This window comes from Puma concolor, chromosome A3 (assembly GCF_028749965.1).
Source record: "Puma concolor isolate L17-30 chromosome A3, mPumCon1.1.hap2, whole genome shotgun sequence".
Classification (NCBI taxonomy): Eukaryota; Metazoa; Chordata; class Mammalia; order Carnivora; family Felidae; genus Puma; species Puma concolor.
This window is the reverse complement of record NC_141669.1, coordinates 68,513,918-68,536,882: the sequence shown is the minus strand read 5'-3', so window position 1 is coordinate 68,536,882 and position 22,965 is coordinate 68,513,918. Positions and strand designations below refer to the sequence as shown.

Below are 22,965 nucleotides of genomic sequence, written 5' to 3'. Positions count from 1 at the left end.
CAGAGAAATTCTGATTCAGGATGCCACAGTGGGTGCCCAGAACTTTTATTTTTTAAAGTTCCTACTTTATAGAAAGGGAAGGAAAACTTCCAGACTCATTCTATGAAGCCAGTATTACTTTGATTTCTAAACCAGAGACCCAGTTAAACAAAGAGAACTACAGGCCAATATCCCTGATGAATATGGATGCAAAAATTCTCAAGTAAGATACTAGCAAATCGAATTGAACAGCATATAAAAAGAATTATTCACCATGATCAAGTGGGATTCATTCCTGGGATGCAGGGCTGGTTCATTTATTTTTTTTTTTTTCAACTTTTTTTTACTTATTTTTGGGACAGAGAGAGACAGAGCATGAACAGGGGAGGGGCAGAGAGAGAGGGAGACACAGAATCGGAAACAGGCTCCAGGCTCCGAGCCATCAGCCCAGAGCCTGACGCGGGTCTCGAACTCACGGACCGCGAGATCGTGACCTGGCTGAAGTCGGACGCTTAACCGACTGCGCCACCCAGGCGCCCCGCAGGACTGGTTCAACATTCGCAAATCAATCAACGTGATACATCACATTAACAAAAAAAAAGAGAAGAACCATATGATCCTGTCAATCGATGCAGAAAAGGCCTTTGACAAAATTCAGCAACTTTCTTAATAAAAGCCCTTCAGGAAGTCGGGATAGAAGGAACATACTTAAACATCATAAAAGCCATTTATGAAAAGCCCACAGCTAACATCATCCTCAATGGGGAAAAACTGAGAGCCTTTTCCCTGAGATCAGGAACACGACAGGGGTGTCCACTCTCACCGCTGTTGTTTAACATAGTGTTGGGAAGTTCTAGCATCAGCAATCAGACAACAAAAGGAAATCAAAGGCATCAAAATTGGCAAAGATGAAGTCAAGCTTTCACTTTTTGCAGATGACATGATACTATACATGGAAAATCTGATAGACTCCACCAAAAGTCTGCTAGAACTGATACATGAATTCAGCAAAGTCTCAGGATACAAAATCAATGTACAGAAATCAGTTGTATTCTTATACACCAATAATGAAGCAACAGAAAGACATAAAGAAACTGATCCCATTCACAATTGCACCAAGAAGCATAAAATACCTAGGAATAAATCTAACCAAAGATGTAAAAGATCTATATGCTCAACACTGTAGAAAGCTTATGAAGGTAATTGAAGAAGATATAAATAAATGGAAAGACATTCCCTGCTCATGGATTGGAAGAATAAATATTGTCAAAATGTCAATACTACCCAAAGCTATCTACACATTCATTGCAATCCCAATCAAAACTGCACCAGCATTCTTCTCGAAACTAGAACAAGCAATCCTAAAATTCGTATGGAACCACAAAAGGCCCCGAATAGCCAAAGTAATTTTAAAGAAGACCAAAGCAGGAGGCATCACAATCCCAGACTTTAGCCTCTACTACAAAGCTGTAATCGTCAAGACAGCATGGTATTGGCACAAAAACAGACACATAGACCAATGGAATAGAATAGAAACCCCAGAACTAGACCCACAAACGTATGGCCAACTAATCTTTGACAAAGCAGGAAAGAACATCCAATGGAAAAGACAGTCTCTTTAACAAATGGTGCTGGGAGAACTGGACAGCAACATGCAGAAGGTTGAAACTAGACCACTTTCTCACACCATTCACAAAAATAAACTCAAAATGGATAAGGACCTGGATGTGAGACAGGAAACCATCAAAACCCTAGAGGAGAAAGCAGGAAAAGACCTCTCTGACCTCAGCCGTAGCAATCTCTTACTTGACACATCTCCAAAGCAAGGGAATTAAAAGCAAAAATGAATTACTGGGAACTTATGAAGATAAGAAGCTTCTGCACAGCAAAGGAAACAACCAACAAAACTAAAAGGCAACCAATGGAATGGGAAAAGATATTTGCAAATGACATATCGGACAAAGGGCTAGTATCCAAAATCTATAAAGAGCTCACCAAACCCCACACCCGAAAAACAAATAACCCAGTGAAGAAATGGGCAGAAAACATGAATAGACACTTCTCTAAAGAGGACATCCGGATGGCCAACAGGCACATGAAAAGATGTTCAACGTCGCTCCTTATCAGGGAAATACAAATCAAAACCACACTCAGATATCACCTCACGCCAGTCAGAGTGGCCAAAATGAACAAATCAGGAGACTATAGATGCTGGAGAGGATGTGGAGAAACGGGAACCCTCTTGCACTGTTGGTGGGAATGCAAACTGGTGCAGCCACTCTGGAAAACAGTGTGGAGGTTCCTCAAAAAATTAAAAATGGATCTACCCTATGACCCAGCAATAGCACTGCTAGGAATTTACCCAAGGGATACAGGAGTACTGATGCATAGGGGCACTTGTACCCCAATGTTTACAGCAGCACTCTCAACAACAGCCAAATTATGGAAAGAGCCTAAATGTCCATCAACTGATGAATGGATAAAGAAATTGTGGTTTATATACACAATGGAGTACTACGTGGCAATGAGAAAGAATGAAATATGGCCCTTTGTAGCAACATGGATGGAACTGGAGAGTGTGATGCTAAGTGAAATAAGCCATACAGAGAAAGACAGATACCATATGGTTTCACTCTTATGTGGATCCTGAGAAACTCAACAGAAACCCATGGGGGAGGGGAAGGGAAAAAAAAAAAAAAGAGGTTAGAGTGGGAGAGAGCCAAAGCATAAGAGACTCTTAAAAACTGAGAACAAACTGAGGGTTGATGGGGGGTGGGAGGGAGGGGAGGGTGGGTGATGGGTATTGAGGAGGGCACCTTTTGGGATGAGCACTGGGTGTTGTATGGAAACCAATTTGACAATAAATTTCATACATTGAGAAAAAAAAAAAGTTCCTACTTTAGGAACCTTGCTAAGGCATAGTTTCATGCAGCTTGTTTAGAAAAATCTCAAGTGGTTAATATAATGTAAGGCCTCACCATTCAAAGTGTGAGGGCCAGGCATCAATATCATGAGCTAGCAGCATGAATTAAAATTCACATTTTAACAAAATCCGCATGTGATTCTTAGATACATTCTTAGACACATCTAGATCACCAATGATCTAGACCAGACCAGTGCTGTCCAACCGAACTTTCTGTGATAAAAACATTCATCTGCGCTACTCAGTAAGGTAAACTACTAGCCACAAGTGGCCATAGAGGCTGAAGAAATGAAATTTTATTTATATGTAAATAGTCATATGTAGCTATTAGCTACTATACTAGACAGGTCTGGTTTAGGTAATTCATTTTGGTTAGAGGGCATGAATTTATGGATCCAGATCTATGGATGGAAAAGGAATCCATGAGAGTCACTGCCTAGAAAACTGTCTTCTCTTCTTAATGAAGACAAAAGCCAGATGTTAAAAACAATCCATTTATTGGGTTTTAAACTAGTTACACAATTGAAATCATCAGTTTGGCACTACTCTATACAGGGATTAGGCCTGTGTATGCTGACAATTCAATACTATACCGGGACCTCTGCTGTGCTTAGGTCTGTATCGAGTCATTCAGCAAGTAGATACTAAAAAATATACTGTAGTGTTCCTTTAAGGAAGACTGTACAGGGTGTGTTCCAAGATGACATTCACCAACTTGTGAATTACTTTAACCTAGAAGATACCTTGCATTCTATAAACTTGTCACAGGCAAACATGTGGTGTTTGCATTTAAGGATGCACACAAAAAATTACATAAAAATCCAGACATTCTAACGATAAGTGAACTCAAACAAAAACCCCACACCTCAGCTTTTGTAACATGAAAAGATAGAGAAAATAATTTAAAAACACAAAAAATAGCATTCAATTGGTACAAAAGCCAAAATTTACTATAATAAAGAGCTACATGTGAATCTTTACAAATTAATTACACACAGGTGCTGTGTAAAAGGTTGCATCTGTACAAAGTCTTGCCAATGCTATCTCTACAGTTTATACAGTCTTTTACATCTATATAACATTTATTAAACAAGTCAATTAAATATAAAGACTCAGTCTCTCAACGATTCTGCAGGCAAAAAAAAAAAAAAAAAAAAGAAGAAAAAAGAAAAAAAACAAAAAAGAAAGAAAATTACGAAATTTCCACATACACAGCAGTTTTCCATTAGGTGATGTATAACAGTTTTCAAAGAGGGTTCAATAGTATATGCAAAGAATACAGGTAAAAATCAATCAGTCAGGGTTTTTGTTGTTGTTGTTGTTTATTTTCAAAATCACACATTGTATACACGCACAACAATTAATCAAAAATTTATTCACCAAACCCCCAGTTTTTCAGCAACTGCTCTATCAGCACCAAAAATTCCAGTCTGTAGGAAGACCGTGGACAAAGACTTCACTTCTGTGTCTTGGTGGAGTGATCCATCAGGTCCTTGGTTAGGCTCCAAACTTGGCTCTCTTACTTCCCTCTTCATGGCTCTCCAGACCCAAAGCTCTCAGGCTTTGATTTATGGCCCGCAGCCCTACTACCATCTACACCCAACAGCCATTTGGAAAAAATTCAAAATAATTTGAGATGAGTGAAATGACAGGACCTGTATTAAAGACAGGTATTCTCCATTACAAGTAAATTGTTTCTTAATGATTTCCTAGACTCTGTTTGTTCTTGGATGCCATGATCATATTGGGTAATTATTTCTAGTCTGAGACACTGTGGCTTTGTCAGATGCCTCAAAGAAAAAGTGTTCAGTATTCTGGAGATACTTCCAGACAAGGTAGGTAATCAAATGGCAGCTGAGAGCCTGTGGAACGTAGACTAATGTGACTAAACACAGAAACCACCAAACCGATGAGAGCTCAGCAGAGGCGGGGTTTAAAAACCTGCAGAGAGCCACCACAGATGGTACCTGAGGATCTGGAATTTTTGATGAAAAGAGCTTGAAGTGAGGACTACTCATCTGTATCAGGGAGGAAAAAAATTTCAGTTAGACAACAGAACATGCAAGAAGTGAGATTTTCTTTATTCTTCTTATCCCAGTGGAAAGGTTTCTGGGTTCTCATCTTTAATTCAGGATGAAAACAAAAAACAAAAAACAAAAAACTTAAGAATACAGATGAAATGTTCTCATAATTGTACAGTACCTAAGGTCCTTGGGGCAACCCAGAGTGCCTAGGCCCCACGCAGGAGGCAAGTAAGAACACAATTTCTCTTAACTAACCATTCCCAGGCTACTGAGCCTTCTCATTTATAAAGGTCCAAAAGCAGTCACATCAATTCTCTGCTTAATACCCGAAGCAGAGAAACAAGGAAGAATTTTCTGGAAACTTACTTCCACTGGTGATAGCAAAAGTCATATATATATTTTAAATCTAAACAGTGACATCTAAGAATGTCAGAAAAAGGAAAAAACTTAGGAAAACCTACTTCCCAATCACCAAACCAATGACATCTGCCTGGGGATGCCAGACTTCTTTAATCTCAATTTTGCTGACTCACCCTTCTATGCATAATAGCATGGTGACACAAGGAGATCGGTGAGAACAAGCAGCTGGTCATCTGTGAATTGCTGTTTGTGTTCTTGCCAGTTGTCATGGTGCGTCCTTCGGAAATTGGATAAGGTCTTTTTTACAGTCATCTGTAGAGTAGGCAACCCACACACATTTTATTTTAACCTCTGAAAAACTAGGATAACTAGTTTAGGATAGTTATGTGTTTAGGATACATATGTGTTTAGTTATCCTAGTTAGTGTTTAGGATAACTAAGTAAAGATCCCTCTAGACTTCAGATCTACACACTTAACTGAGTGCTGCAAAACTAACAAGCCAAATGGAACTTGGCAAAGCCACCAAGCTCACTTCTTTAAAACTATGAGCTGCACTTTAGGACAAGCCCCTGGAACTTACACTGCATTATTAAACCAGTTTGAATATACACCTACATCTATTTACCAAGGTGAAAAGGACAAAGTCATTGACCTTTTCAGCTATTTAGGTACATAGTTATTCATGAATACTACCATCACAATTTCCTGTTTAATATTAGCTCCCAGTTAGATACTTCCTAGGTATAAAATGTTAGTGAAGTATAAAGATTAACTATCCAGACAACATTGACAGTATTTTACTTCCACTGAACTGGGAGAGACAGAAGCTATAGTATTTTCCTTGCTACCAAAAGATCTCAAATATACACAAAAGCAAGGCCTCTGCAAGATTTTAATAATCACTGATGAGCAGGCTTAGCCCTGGCAGAGGTAGTAGCAGCAGCAGTTTTATCATAGCTGAAGGTCCAGAGTGAATGGGAAATTATCAGCATAAATGATTTCTTACAAAACATCACTGATATAATACGCATGCAAAGAAACTAACAAGAAAGATTTTACCTCAATAGGCTGCGGATCATTTAGATGTGCACTGAGATTCATAAGGAGCTGGGGCATCCAGGTGGGAACATCATAAGGACTAGAAAGAACACACGCACCGAGTCCTAGCACCCCAGCATGACGTTTGACCAACTCTGCAAAAAAAACACCAACGTATGTTCCAATATTTACAGGACTCTACTGCACGTGTTACAGTGAAATGAAATTAGTTTTCAATTAAACTAGTGGTTTTCAGGATGCCTGGGCGGCTCAGTCGGTTAAGCGTTTGACTTTGGCTCAGGTCATGATCTCTCGGCTAGTGAGTTTGAGCCCCACGTCGGGCTGTCTGCTGTCAGCTTGGAGCCTGCTTCAGATCCTCTGTACCACCACCCCCCCCCGGCCCCTCCCCTGCTTGTACACTCTCTCTCAAAAGTAAACATTAAAACACACACACACACACACACACACACACACACACACACACGGCTCTCAGGTGTGCCTGGATGGCTCAGTCAAACATCCGACTTCCCCTCAGGTCATGATCTCATGAGATCAAGCTCTGCATGGGGCTCTGTGCGGACAGTGCAGAGCCTACTTGGGATTCTCTCTCTCTTTGCCCCTCCCCTACTCATACCCTCTCTCTCTTTCTCTCTCTCAAAATAAATAATTAAAAAATATATACATATATAGTTCTCAAGCAAAGCCACTAGAACATACATTGGCATTTATTGGAAATTGCTATTAGGTAACTATATGACATAATTAAGACTCTCCTGTAATCAGCACTTAGGAGCTTCACATTCCAAGCATGTCCCATAAATCTGATAAGCCTCCTACTTATTAAGAATCTTTCTATATATTTTTCATTCTTCCTGTGACTATGTAGTTAGCAGTCGCAATGTCAGATAGTTCTTTCCAACCATGGTTTTTTTAAAGATTTTATTTTTAAATAGTCTCTATACCCAACATGGAGCTTGAATTTACAACCCTGAGATCAAGAATCACATGCTCCACCGACCAAGCCAGCCAAGCGCCCCACAATCATGTTTAAATGTCTCTTTAAATGTGACATGGTAATCAGATCTGATTCTTAAACAGACTGTTTATCTTTATGCTCCGGTTAGAGTAGAAACTTCTACTCTGAAAGGACTCTTCTTACCCTCCCAACAAATGGCTAGTGAAGTAGTGAATAGACCCCTTTCCATATAAAAGCAAGGCTGTTTTTACTTTGTATTTTCTTAGTACATTTATACCTAAGCAATAAAATCTAAAAAATATTTTAGCCTCTCCAAAATAACTAATTCATGTAGGTGGGTAGACCTGATTAATTTAATAGTTGCATGCAGCGGTGTATAGGTTTCTTTGTTTTTATTATTATTATTATTATTATTATTATTATTATTTTGAGAGACAGAGAGAGAGAGAGGATGAATCTTAAACAGGCTCCACAACCAGCACCAAGCCCAACTTGGGGCTTGATCTCACAATGGTGAGATGCCATCACGACCTGAGTCAAAATCAAGAGTCAGACACTTTACCGACTGAACTACCCAGGCATCCTCAGGTCCCTTTGTACTTATCTCAATTTTTGCTTTTAAATTCCAGGTCTTGCCTTAATAGGCAAAGCTCATTAAAAGCAGGGACAACCGGGGCGCCTGGGTGGCGCAGTCGATTAAGCGTCCGACTTCGGCCAGGTCACGATCTCGCGGTCCGTGAGTTCGAGCCCCACGTCGGGCTCTGGGCTGATGGCTTGGAGCCTGGAGCCTGTTTCCGATTCTGTGTCTCCCTCTCTCTCTGCCCCTCCCCCGTTCATGCTCTGTCTCTCTCTGTCCCAAAAATAAATAAACGTTGAAAAAAAAAAAAAATTAAAAAAAAAAAAAAAAAAAGCAGGGACAACCTGGGGCGCCTGGGTGGCTCAATCAATTAAGCATCTGACTTCAGCTCAGGTCATGATATTGCAGTTCGTGAGTTTGAGCCACGTGTCAGGAAGCCTGCTTCAGATTCTGTGTCTCTCTCTCTCTGCCCCTCCCAAACTTGTGCTCCCTCTCTCAAAAATAAACATTGAAAAAAATTATTAAAAAAAAAAAAAAAAAGCAGGGACAACCATTTCCAGTACCCAGGTACATACAAGTATTCAGTAAATATTTGTTAAGTAAGCCTGGTTAATTTCCCAAAGGATATGGGTATTTTTCTACCAGCACAGTTACCTGCAGAAGGAATTGTATCTCCTACAAAACCAGGGTCTCGCTTTCTTTTCTTCGGTAGTTTTGTTTTGCAAAGTTGCTCAAAATGAATCTGCATAGGACTGTCCATGGTCAGGAAATTACATTGTAACAGACCACTTAAGGTGGTAGCAGCCATTTCTCGAACCTGTAGAGATAATCACTTCTTTTAGAGTTGAGATCCTAAATCAAGTGGAATGCTAGGGAGGGTGGTTGCGGGAACTGGGCTGGGGGCTTTCCCTGGCATTTGTTTGCAAATTGTGTAAATACTCTCACATGCTATTTCTTAATGGAGACTTCATCAGATCCTCAAGGGGTCTGTGACCTCAAAACGGATGAAAGCATTAGGGTTGCAGAGAGTAACATACAAAATTAAATTTCTCCATAAAGCATTTTCCCATTGACCGACAGTTCTTATCAGGGCTATAACTGTTTAAAAGCAGTGCCAGAGCCTAACATTAAAACAAAGTTTTCCTGGGGCGCCTGGGTGGCGCAGTCGGTTAAGCGTCCGACTTCAGCCAGGTCACGATCTCGCGTTCCTTGAGTTCGAGCCCCGCGTCAGGCTCTGGGCTGATGGCTCGGAGCCTGGAGCCTGTTTCCGATTCTGTGTCTCCCTCTCTCTCAGCTCCTCCCCCGTTCATGCTCTGTCTCTCTCTGTCCCAAAAATAAATAAACGTTGAAAAAAAAAAAAAAAAAAACAAAGTTTTCCTGGAGTCCAGATCTCTAAAATCTACTGCTATTGTTGTTTTCATTGGTAACAGAGATACAGGACAATTTCTGCAATGGGCATATATTGTAGCTACTTCTGTGCAATTTACTTCTTAGGAATCTCACAAGTTTATGTCAGATTACAAACATCGTTTTCAGAAGTGCTAAATGCAGAGTGTATCATTTCAAAGTGGAATGGGAACTCAAGTTTTGTTGAAAACAAAAAAGCAGTAAAATGCTATCTTCTCAGATATATCACAAAATTCCTGCTAAATATTCATAAAGACAGGAAATAATGATTTGAAAAAAAAAAAACCTGAATATTTTGCTATTTATTGCTTCAAAAGGTTTTGTCTTAAATGTTTTAGTGTTGACAGTTTTTGCATACTTAACATTTTCATCACACTATTAAGTGAATTACATTATAAAATGTTTCACTACTTCATATTCGGTTGCATTATTTCTTTTAATACCACGATTCATTTTTATATCCAACTATTGATTAGAATGCTTTCAACTTCTATTGTGCTAAAAATATTCTTAATTTATGTATATAATTTTTTTCCATATTGTTATGTGTTTTCTTAAGTTGGATCCTAAAAATTGGGATTACTAATGGGATTACTAAATTCCAATGTATGAACAATTTTACTGTGAATTTTGTGGCTATCAGCTGCTTTTCAAGAGCCAGTGCTAACATACTATGACAGAAGACTAATGTGGAATACTCATTATATATCTTGACAACCCTGTCATCATCATTACACATTCTTTTTTTAAAGTAGGCTCTACACCCAACATGGGGCTTGAACTCACGACCCTAAATGAGCCAGCCAGGTACCCCTAAAAGTTTTCCTTTAAATCCATAGTTTTCTTTAAACATTCCTCATTTAGATTATTATAATGTTTTTTCAGTATTATGAGTAGCTGTCACTAATTATTACTGATACTCAATATTCTGTTTTAAAAAATATGACAGAGGTGCCGGCTGGCTCAGTCAGTGGGTAGAAAACGCGACTCTTGATCTTGGGGCTGTGAGTCCGAGCCCCACACTGGGTTGAGAGATTACTTAAAAAAAAAAAAAAAAAAAAATCTTTAGGAAAAAAAAAGAAAGGTAGTTTTAATGAATGGCATGGTTATACTTATAGTAGCAGTTATGCTTAAGCCTACTACATGGAATATAAAGATAATTATGAAAATGTTCTACAAGGTCCAGCCAAACAGTAAATGCAATTTAATGTGACTACTGTAATATTTAAAATTAGGAAATACTGATTTCAAGATTTCCACCTTTTCATTTCCATTCAAGTTACTAAAAAAGACAAGTTAAAAAGTTACGGATAACTGTAAATATTTACATTGAAGTCTGTTGTGGTTGTCATAACCAACTGTGAGTATCTAAGGGACTAGACGATATTGGCTCCCAGAAAACAATAAAGCTGTACTACAAAATGAATAGGCTCATTAGGGAGGTAGAAAAATTTCCATTCCTAGTTTCCTACTGATATAATCTATTTCCAGTGCTCTCAAATAGAATATATAATTACTGGGAGTGTTCTACCATACAGAAAACCCATAAAGCCCATAAAATTAAAAAAGTACAAATTTCACAAAAATTTCAATGAATTTTCTTTACCTAAGGCCAATTTCAAAAGTTGTATCTTAATCCGTATTTACTACAACATGCTTTTCTTACATTTGGCTATTTTAACTAAGAGATTTACCTTTTTGTACAAAATGTTAATGTAACCTCACCTCAAAAGCTACCTTTAATTTCTCTACCAAGAAAAATAAAAAGGGGCAACAATCCTATTTTAAGTCTACTGGATAATAGCATTTGTGTGTGGATTTTTATTCTCTTGAAATTGCCTTCATGGACATTCCTATTAGCTCTTAAGTTAGTAAGGAAAAGATTATCACCTGCAATTTCACATATAAGAAAACTTTGGTTCAAAAATGTTATCTGTCCACGTTCAAAGAGATGCCAGAACAAGTACATGCCCAATGTTTGTTTCCATTTGTACGACAGGAAGTCATGATTAGGGTATCAAAACCAATCACACAGAGTATGTTAAAATGAAAGTTACTTTTAATAATTTACACTTTAAGAAAAGCAATCAGTGCATACTTATTAAAGAGGGGGTAGGGCATGATGCCTTCTTTAAATGTATTACATTTGATTTGCTGTATCTCAAACTTTACCTCTAGTTGCTCATCCTCCAAAAGACTTATAACCAGCCACCTGATGTCTTTAACTGCATCTTCATTGTTAAGGAAAATAAAGAGGTTATAAAATACCATGGTCTGGAGGTAGGTCAGTACTGTGTATCTAGCATGCCAAGAACTGCTTCTTGCTGTCTGTAAATGAGAAGAAGTAGAAACAATGCAAACAGTGCTACCAAGAACAAAAATGATAGAAATTACATGCAAATAATATAATCTACTAACAACTCTACTTTTACAAGTATAGTTAGAGCAAGCTCATGTCCTATATCCTTCTAAATAAAAGGTTGCATAAACTATTTCAGGTAAAGTTAGTTATTTAGAATGGTTGAAAGTAAAGGGAAAGGAACACATTCAAAAGTCAACTCTTGAAGAAAATTATTTATAACTAATGCTCTGACTCCTCTAAGAGTTGCACATTATTATTATTATTATTATTATCATCATCATCATCATTATTTTTAACCAGAAACCGGGAAATACAAGTGAATAAAATAAAGGGGATATTGATGAAAGGGAATGACCACCCCCCTCACTCATAAGCACATTGTATCTGAGGTGCTTCAGTAAGTAGCTCTTTGTGTATATAGAAAATCTGGGGGTTGAGTGATTGCCCCCAAGGTCACAGAAGTTGGTGGCAAAGGCAGGTATAGAATCTAGGTCTGTTTCTTTGGTCAATATATGTCTTCCCTCATACTAAAAGAAAATTCAAAATGAAAAACAAATTTCAGGTTTTATGTGCACTACAGCGGACTCTGTGAAATTCTTAGAATGATATACCAAGTTCTAACAAAATCATATAAATATTTGTTATACACTCTTACTTGTTTTAGCACCTGAAGTACCAAAGGCACTTGATGAGGGTAAAGCAACCCCTGAGACATTAGTGACAAACATAACTTTGCATCTCTTTTCAGTTCATCATAGCTATTGTCATTTTCCACCGGGGCAATCTAGAGAACAATAAAAAAGACAAACACGTAATTGAAAATAACAGCCAAGGGGCGCCTGGGTGGCGCAGTCGGTTAAGCGTCCGACTTCAGCCAGGTCACGATCTCGCGGTCCGTGAGTTCGAGCCCCGCGTCGGGCTCTGGGCTGATGGCTCAGAGCCTGGAGCCTGTTTCCGATTCTGTGTCTCCCTCTCTCTCTGCCCCTCCCCCGTTCATGCTCTGTCTCTCTCTGTCCCAAAAATAAATAAACGTTGAAAAAAAAAAAATTAAAAAAAAAAGAAAATAACAGCCAAGAAGTACAAAGGCATCCTTACATAAAAAAAAAATCACATTTTACTTTTAAAAGTAAACTTCTACGCTAATTTTCAGATATATACAAAAACTAGGGAATAGTACAAGGAGTCTCCATCAAATCAATTACCTCTTCAACAATAACAAACTCACAGGTAACCCCCTCATTTTTGACAACATCCCCCAATTATCTGAAGCAAATCCCAGACATACTTCACCCACGAATATTTTATTATAGATCTCTAAAAGATAAAAGTTACTTATTAAAAACAAACCTGGAATGACATCACCCACTAAAATTCATTATAGTTAAAATATAAAGTGTACAGTAGTGTTCAAATTTACCCCAATTATTTTGTACATGTGTTACTGCAACTGCTTGTTTGGAATCTGGTTCAATATAATGACCACACACTGTATTTGGTTCATGTGGCTCTTAAATGTAAAAGATTCTGTGAAAAAATGTATTTTAAAAAATCTCTAAATTCTCTCCATCCTCTTTTAAAAGTCCTTGCCTTTTCTCTTATTTTTTAAATGTTTATTTTTGAGGCGGGGTGGAGGGGCAGAGAAAGAGGGAGACACAGAACCCCAAGCAGGCTTTAGGCTCTGAGCTGTTAGCACAGAGACTGACGTGGGGCTCGAAATCAGGAACCACGAGACCATGACCTGACCTGGTCTTATGTTTAAACAACTGAGCCACCCAGGCGACCTGCCCACCCACGCCCCTCACCCCCCCCCCCCCCCGTTTTTAAAACAAAGTGGAGGAAGGCCTGGCTCCTTAGTTTTGTATTGTCCCCTATAAATGGCCTTCTCTTATTGCATCCCTGTGGTGGCATTCATTGGCTCCAGCATGATTTTTTTCAAGTTTAACTGTTTGAGTACAAAATAAATGGTGTGTACTTCCTTCACTTATGGTCAGTATTCTTTGTGATGAACCATTATAAAAAGGTTTGCAAAATGCTGACACTCATCTCTTCTTCATAGAGAAAAGCCTTCCCTCCTTCAGAATGTTTCCTTCCTATTCTCCAAATGCGAACAATGAATTTTTTTTTAAATGTCATTATGAACTAATGAATTTCAACAAATTTAATGGTTTTAATCTTAGTGGTGCTCAAAATGGCTCCTGAGTCCTTTAACATAACTGTAACATCCTTGGTTTCTGCTATAAGATGAATGAGGTCTATCCTGTACATTTCTGGTCCAAACCTGAAATCAGCTATTTCTCCAAGGAGCCCTGATTCTTCTAGTGGGAAATGATACCTAGAAACCATAATCTGGGCACTAAGAGTAGTGATCACTACTAGGCTGATTAGTGGTTATGAATTTTTGTGGACATTGCTAGGAAATAAGCATATTTTCTAAAGAGAAACAGATCATGAGATCATACTGATGTTTTCAAATTTAGGATGACTGAGATTTTACTAAACAGCTGTATTTTTATATCTCTTGTCACTCATGCTAAAAATTTCAGTTCCTATTGCTAAAAAAGGAACAGGCTCAAAATGATGTCAATTGCCCCCAACCCTGCAAACCAAGACTTAACTGTAGTTTTCAGTTAAGTCACGCCCAGGAATATGACCATCACCCAGGTAATGTGGAATTACCTTATCAGTGACAGTAATAGTAAACTCCAAGACAGACCTCTGCCCCTCCCCTACAGAAAGATGACCTTGTTGGAAAGAGTCCTTTTTGTTTATGCCCTTCCTTGTCCCATTCCCTTACAGCCTTTAAAAAAAACCTTCTATGTTGTAGAGTTCCTTGAAGCTCCTTTCTATTTGCTAAAGGGGTACTGTCCCCATTCATGATCACTGGACAAACAAACCCAGTAAGATCTTCAAATTTATTCTGTTGAATTTTTTTTTTAACACTATTGGCAATTATTATTTGCTCTTCATTAAATAACATAATAGCTTCATTCCAATATTAGAGGATGCATTTCTCACAAGGCATGCATGATTTTTTTTAAGTTTATTTACTTTGAGAGAGAGCAAGAGAGCACGCAGAGCCTAATGTGGGACTGGATCTCATGAACCGTGAAATCATGACCTGAGCCATTATCAAGAGTCAGACTCTTAACTGACTGAGCCACCCAGGCACCCTGATTTTCTGTTTTAAAAGTCACCACTCTGTGTATTTATCCTTACAACCAGTTACATAGTGAGGTGAGATTCATTTCATTTCGCTTTTTGTAAAGGGAATTTTCATTTAATTTTGTTTTCTGATCATAAACAGTATTTTTAAGTCTCCAAAGACAAATTGGTAAAATAAAGTACACTTAGGTAGCCTTCTTTGTCCCCAACCCTTAAAGAAGTGTCCTCTAAAACAGCGTAAGTATATTTTATTTCTTTTTTCAAAATTTATTTATTTTTGAGAAAGAGAGAGAGAGAGAGAGAGAGAGAGCGCGCACACGTGTGTGCATGGAGGAGGGGCCGAGAGGAGAGACAGGATCTGAAGGCTCCACACTGACAGCAGGGAGCTGGATGCAGGGCTTGAACTCAAACTGTGAGATCAGGACCTGAGCCAAAGTCAGACACTTAACCGACTGAATCACCCAGGCACCTCTCTTGTTTCTTCTGAAAGTATAGCTTTAATATGGGAAAAAAAACATTTTTTTCTAAAACACTAAGGAAGTCAATTTAGGGGAGATATTCAAAGTTTAGTATTCCCAAATTTCTTTGCATACCCATAACAAATGGGAACTTAACCATGCCTTTACTTTAACTATCCTTATTTACCCAGCTTTAGCCTGGTTACTCTGAGCTCTCTTTTAGTCCTTGGGCCTGCTGAGTCCAGTTGTAGCAAGAATCCTGACAAGTCTGTTTTTAGAGAAGACCTCACCCTCTGTATGTGATCCAATTCCTGACCTCCACCTTTGGTATCTGATCCTCATGGGCTGCTTTTCAGGAAGAATCCTGTTAAGTCAGTTTAGCAGGAATCCCCTGCCCTTGACGTCTCCTCTTAGTACACTATCCACTGACACCTCCTCCCATTCGTCTTGTTGGCTAAGTATCCGCAGCTGTCTGCTGTATTAGGCTTGGAGCCCAGTCTCTCTCCCCTACTCAGTCTTGACACCTATCGCAACAGACCTAAATAAAGTCTTCCTTATGATTTTAACAAGTATCAGAATAATTTTTCTTTAACAACTAAACCTCCAAGGAGAGTATACTAATTCACCATGTAAATTTCCCTTAGCAGACTTTACTAAAACCAGCATATCAGATTCCATCTCAAATCAATCGAGAAAAGATAGATTATCTTGAAAACTAAGCTGTACCTTTACATCAATACTTTATATAAAAGTAATCATATCAATTTTCTATCTTATACTGCGAATTTAAATTCAAAAGATAAAACCATAAAAATAAGACAAGAGTTGTTTAAAAAAATAATCTTGGGGGCGCCTGGGTGGCGCAGTCAGTTAAGCGTCCGACTTCAGCCAGGTCACGATCTCACGGTCTGGGAGTTTGAGCCCCGCGTCAGGCTCTGGGCTGATGGCTCGGAGCCTGGAGCCTGGAGCCTGTTTCCGATTCTGTGTCTCCCTCTCTCTCTGCCCCTCCCCCGTTCATGCTCTGTCTCTCTCTGTCCCAAAAATAAAAAACGTTGAAAAAAAAAATTAAAAAAAAAAAAAAAATCTTGGACTAGCAAACTTCAAAACATCATTAAAAATAAAGAAACTTATGAAAATGGAACACCTTTATAACACAAAAGAAAACTGGCAAAATACAGATAGCTGGCAGAAAAATAAAAACAGCCAATGTACAAGGAGGCAGTCTCACTAAAGAGGTACAGTGATTTTATTTTTAATTATTTATTTATTTAAAGTAGGATCCATGTCCAAAGTGGGGCTTGAAGTCACAACCCTGAGAGTAAGAGCTGCATGCCAACCAGGCACCCCAAGAACAATAATTTTTATTTGACCATCAAAGATTTAAGAAACATCAGGGTTTGCGGGAAAGAGATAAGACAGGCTCTTTGGAGGGCAGTATCCACTAAAATTACCAACACAAACAGACCTTTTACACAGCAATTTCATACACAGCAATTATCCTACAAAAATACTCATATTTGCAAAAGACTATTATCACTGTTTTTTTAACAGCCAAAAGCTGGGAATAACCAGTGACCATCCACAGAAAACTGATTAAACGGTAATATAGTCGTCATTATAAAGAGAGGCAGTTATGTGAAAAGATGGCCCTTATCAATTTGCAGCTTGAACTAGTTCTAGTTTTTGTACAACAAACCCATACACACACCAACCAAACTGGTGTATGGTACAGGTGTGTTCACAAAGGTATAAACAGACACACACCAAACAAATTCAGCGTAAAAATTATTACAAATACCCAACAGTACAAATGTCCAGGCCATGTAGATGGAGCTGTTTTCCTTTGTCATTTAACTCCTCCACAATAAAAATGAGGTGGTTTAGAGTTTGGTTAGTTGAACTGTAGTATAAAAAAGAAGATACTCATTTGCTGCCAGGCCTACCATTACCACCAGAAAAATTTAAGGTGACTCACTCACCTATTGAATCAGTAGTCTCTCTTCCTACCATTCATGAAAAAAATTTGTTTTATGAATAAAATTAGGACATAATGTTCTCAAGTTGAGAACAGATTAAAATGTTCTACTAAAATCCTGAAGTCCAATGGATAAACTTCACTATAAAGAATATCATGTTCCAAAGCAGCAAATTAACCATTATTTTTTTTTTTTTATTTTTTTTTTTTTCAACGTTTATTTATTTTTGGGACAGAGAGAGACAGAGCATGAACGGGGGAAGGGCAGAGAGAGAGGGAGACACAGAATCGGAAACAGGCTCCAGGCTCCGAGCCATCAGCCCAGAGCCTGACGCGGGGCTCGAACTCACGGACCGCGAGATCGTGACCTGGCTGAAGTCGGACGCTTAACCGACTGCGCCACCCAGGCGCCCCTTAACCATTATTAATTACCAGCATAGGATAACAATTCATTTGGAATAGACTACTTTTATATGCCAGTGAGATAAAAATCTCTTAGATATAATTTTTCAAGTTTTTATTTATTTAAGTAATCTCTACTCCCAATGTGGGGTAGAACGCACATCCTTGAGATCAAGAGTCACATGCTCTTCTGACCGAACCAGGCAGGCACCCCCAAATATCTTAGATATTTTACTTTGCAGGGATTTTCTCTATGAACAACATCCTGTTTGTGGAACGAAAACCTTTTCAGTTACAAATAAAGCCTCTAAGTTTGGAAGAGTACTCCCCCTCCAACACTTTTTTAAAAAAGTATTTATATATTTAAGTAACCTTTGTACCCACTATGGGGCTCAAACTCATGACCCCCAAGATCCAGAGTCACAGGCTCTACCAACTGAGCCAGGCCATCTCCACAAGAGTACTTTCTTCTTAGTTCATCTCAAGAAACAACATCTACATTTCTTTATCAGCAACTGCTCTATAGGTAAGTTTGCCTGAATCATACCAACTCACTTCAACTTTAAAATTTTCAACTTTAATATTTTCTTAAAAGCATTATTTTTCTTTCTAGATATGACTTTTAAAAGAACACATGTGTACACTGTCTTAATGTTCTAACTACCATATGTGTAGTTATAGAAACACGAAGATTCACACAACCTTAAAGTTTGCGAATGTTCATCTGGGACCAAAGGGGGTATACACCAAAGGGGTGTATAGACTTATACACAGTATAAATTGGTTAAACGATTTCAATTTTCTGATGTTGAGAATACATTGCAGTTTAAAAAAAATGTAACTACTAGAGAAAATTGAGTGAAGAGTATGTGAGACCTCTTTGAACTATCTTTGTAACTTCCTGTGCATCATTATTATTTTGAAATAAAAAGTTTGGGGAAAAACGTGCCCATGAAATTTAGGGGCTTTCTTCGGGTAATGCTAATTATTATCATTTGCTTTCTGGTCACACTACAGAACAGACTGACATACAGTGATTTGGGTTTTCCTTAAGATACGAAGTAAGAAAGGTGTTTTATGGTCTATTTGTAGCATAAATATGTGCATTTCTTTGCCAATTTATTCATCCCTCCTGCTGATAACAACAGTTTGATTAACTTTGGAAAAGCATCCTTTTCTGTCATTCTGGTAGGTCTGTCAATCAAGGGATCATACAGCCTAGCCAAAGTGTAGCAAGAGACCCAAGCCCAGCCAATGAGACTTTTTCTGGACATCTGAAATCTTTTTTTTTTTTTAAATTTTTTTTTAAATGTTTATTTTTGAAGGAGAGAGAAACAGAGTGTGAGTGGGGGAGGGGCAGAGAGAGAAGGAGACACAGAATCTGAAGCAGGCTCCAGGCTCCGAGCTGTCAGCACAGAGCCCGACGTGGGGCTTGAACTCACAAACCGTGAGATCATGACCTGAGCTGAAGTTAGACGCTCAACTGACTGAGCCACCTAGGTGCTCCTGGACATCTGAAATCTTGAAGAGAGAAATGCAAGGAGACAGCATCTTGAGGAGGCTGTTAAATTCTGTTACCTAGGTCCCCAGATACTGAACTGCCTAGATATTTCTAAGTGATCTATTAATTTCTGACTGAGCCACCCAGTCACCCCAATGGCATGTAACTTTGTACAATATCTGTAAATTTTTCTCTAAGTTTGGTATATGCAAAACTATTATTGTACAGTGGTGAGGTTTGATGAGCCCTTAGTGAAGTCTGAAATAAGATATGTAATACATCCTCTCTTCCTCCCTGATTGTAGTCATCAGAACTCTTTATTATTCCAAACTAAAATGCGGTTAGGGGCGCCTGGGTGGCTTAGTCAGTTAAGCGTCTGACTTCAGCTCAGGTCATGATCTTACAGCTCATAAGTTCTGTGAGTTCACTTGAACTCACAACATTGGGGTCTGTGCTGACAGCTCAGAGCCTGGAGCCTGCTTTGGATTCTGTGTCTCCCTCTCGCTCTGTCCCTCCCTTGATCTCTCTCACAAAAATAAATACTAAAAAAAAATTAAAAATAAACAAAATAAAAAGCACTTAAAGATTATTAACAAAAATAATCTACAATAATTACAATATATACAAGTATCTGACACTGTGCTCTCTGCTTTACAGGCATTGTCTCATTTCATCCTTGCAACCACTCTGTGAGGGATATTGGTATTATCCCTCACTTTATATATAAGGAGTCAGTCTTACAAGTTCAGTAGCCTGTGCAAGATCACAAAATTGCACCTCTCACAAACAGGATTTTAAAGTAGGTCTCTTTTTTTAAGTCTAAAGCCAATGTTGTGTAAACTATTCCTGTTTGAAAATCCTCCTCCTTTAACCTTTAGCGGTTATGCAGACTCTTCAACTAGAATAGGCAAATAATAGAAACTTCCACTTTGATATAGATTTCAAGGTTTTTTGTTTTTTGAATTGCTACACAACTGTTTTTTGTGGGATGAGATATATAACACTTCATTTAGAATCTAAGAAGCATCTCAAGTATGTCCAAAACAGAATTTCTGATCTCATCTCCTACCATTTCTGAGTGCCTCCCACAGTTTAATAAGCAACAATGTGCTTTCAGACTCCTTTCTTTATCTTCACTCTACAAAGCTGAGGTGCATGCAAACTGACTGCTCATTTGTGTGCTATATAGTGTCTTTGTACCCCAGACCCCACTCACCATGATGACCTAAAGCAGATTCTCAATCTCAACATCTGAAGATGCAGGTGAAATGTTAGGCCTGTCACAAGCAATTCATACAATACAGCTTTCTGATGATTTCAGTTTTATAAATGTCACATGGATTCAAAATATCCTTCTATCAAACCTCACTCTCATACACCTCCTTACTGATTTTTTTTTTTTTTTTTTAAATTCTACCCCTAACATGGGACTGAAACTCCCAACCCTGAGATCAAGAGTAACATGCCCTTCCAAATGAGCCAGCCAGGCTCTGCTCTCCTTCCTCCCTCCCCGTTTCCCTCCCTCCCTCCCTCCCTCCCTTCCTTCCTTTCTTTCTTTCTTTTTTTTTTTTTTTAATTTTTTTTTTTTAACGTTTATTTATTTTTGAGACAGAGAGAGACAGAGCATGAATGGGGGAGGGTCAGAGAGAGAGGGAGACACAGAATCCGAAACAGGCTCCAGGCTCTGAGCCATCAGCCCAGAGCCCGACGCGGGGCTCGAACTCATCACAGACCGCGATGATCGTGACCTGAGCTGAAGTCAGACGCTTAACCGACTGAGCCACCCAGGCGCCCCTCTTTCTTTCTTTCTAAGTGAAAGAAAGGGGTAGAACTCCAACTATCCCCAAGTTCACCGCACATTACGCATGTAAGAACCTATGAGATCATGTTCTATATCCACTGCTTATGTGGCAGTGGAGAAAAGTTTAAGCACCACTGACCTAAAGAAAAACCCTATGTACCCCAATGACTTACAAGTAACATGGACCTATATACACTAATAGCTACTGTCCATTCTTCTATCCCAGAAGATCCCAGAGGTGCTCATGGGCTTTAGGCCCTACACAGAATTCTTAGAAGTATTTTAGTGGTGAATCTTTTGAAAATTACTATGTAGAGCTCTATTTTTTGAAATTTCCCAAAGACAAAGTATACTGTGGCAAAACAGAAGTTTAGCATTATACTTGCTGAGAAACAGTAACAAGGACGTTCCTACTGAAATGGTAACTATATTGAACAGTAACTGTCAAGTAGTGGTGATGTCTGTCCCAACGGTTCCAAATGTGCAGTGATACCAGACTGCTTCCTAACCACATGTGACTGTGGACTACAACTGTGGCAGCCAATGTATCAGTCTGCGACCTTAGTTTATTAGCTTCATCATCCGACTAGATGATAATTAGAACCACCTCAGGTTATACCTTTTGTCAATGTCGTTATAGGATTACCAGAAACAAGTTATTTCTGGCAGATATTTGTTACAAGCTATTATAGTCCCATTGAACACTGTAAAATAAATACGATATACTGTATGTAGAATATTTAATAAAACCTCAGATTATACACTAAATAAAAAAAATCAGAAATAGCTACATTCAAAAACTTCATTGTGTCTTTTTTTTTTTAATTTACGAATATTTTCCTAAACTATTACTTTGAAATTGGTTATCGTAAAACAGTACTGTCTATGAACTCTTCACGTATCTGTCAAGATCCTAGGCTTACCAAATGCTAAAAAGATTATTTCAACAAGTATTAAACTACCATCACCTCATGATTTCCCTGCAACTATTCTACTTCTTAGAGATCCAACCAGCTCCTACACAGTCTATAAAACTATAAGCCATCAGATGATAAATATAAAATATAAATTCCCGGTGAAGGTCAGAAGGGGATGCATTCTTTTTTTTCCCCTCCTTTCCAAGTTGTTATTTAGATTCCAGTTAGTTAACAGAGGGTGATGCATTCTTAATTTCAGCCATAAACTTACCTTAAAAAACAAAGGTAGAAGTTGAAGTTGTTCTGTGACAGCTGTAGAGAAGGATCTTCCGGCACTAGCCATCAGCCATTTCAATACTATTTGAAAACACACACACAGAATCAGTCTTTGCTATATAGTCAGAGAGCAAAAAGTAGAATAATATTGTAGTGCTGGTGTCAGAGAGTCACTCTGATAACTCCGGTAACTAACTCTTCAATACTAAGAAAGAGATCATCTACGTTACTTCATAAATTAGACACTCACTAATCAGCATGATGACAGGAACCACAATAACGGGTGTCAACCAACTAGGGTACCAAAGCCACTCTCAAAAATGAATCAGCAAAATTATTAACAACCTACTAAATAGCAGCACCAACTACAAATTAAAACTAGCCTTCATTAATTTTCATGCAGTAAAAGTGATAACAAGTTAGTTGTTTATACTTAGAATGCTTGAAAAAATTTTAAATATAAAAGTAACAAGACACCTCCGATAACCAAGACAATTTTGAAAAAGAACAAAGTTAGAGGATTCACACTTCCAGATTTTAAAACTTACTAGTAACTACAGTATTCAAAATAGTGTGGCACTGACATAAGGACAGACAGACATAAAGACCAGTGGAATAAACTAGAGAGTCTATAAGCCCTCACACATATGGCTAATTTTCAGTAAGAGTGCCATATTCAATAAAGAAATGAGTCTTTTCAACAAATGGTGCCAAGAAACTGGGTACCCATCAGCAAAAGAATGAAGTTGACCCTCACCTTACACCATATACAAAAATTAACTCAGAGTGGATTAAAGATCTAAACTTAAGAACTATAAGTACAAAA

At 38.3% G+C, this 22,965-nt stretch overlaps 1 protein-coding gene across 2 annotated transcripts in view; it reads right to left on the bottom strand.

The window, feature by feature from the left end:
• Positions 1-3,382: 3,382 nt before the first annotated feature.
• PSME4 (proteasome activator subunit 4) overlaps positions 3,383-22,965 on the bottom strand; it is a 103,734-nt gene continuing 84,151 nt past the window's right edge. For both annotated transcript variants that reach the window (XM_086701107.1, XM_086701108.1), the window contains exons 41-47: positions 22,135-22,220; positions 12,303-12,431; positions 11,458-11,613; positions 8,533-8,695; positions 6,347-6,480; positions 5,460-5,598; positions 3,383-4,920 (exon numbers count right to left, since the gene is read on the bottom strand). In XM_086701107.1, the coding sequence (XP_086557233.1) occupies positions 5,464-5,598; positions 6,347-6,480; positions 8,533-8,695; positions 11,458-11,613; positions 12,303-12,431; positions 22,135-22,220 (803 nt within the window). In that variant the 3' untranslated portion in view covers positions 3,383-4,920; positions 5,460-5,463. The remainder of the gene's footprint in view (positions 4,921-5,459; positions 5,599-6,346; positions 6,481-8,532; positions 8,696-11,457; positions 11,614-12,302; positions 12,432-22,134; positions 22,221-22,965) is intronic.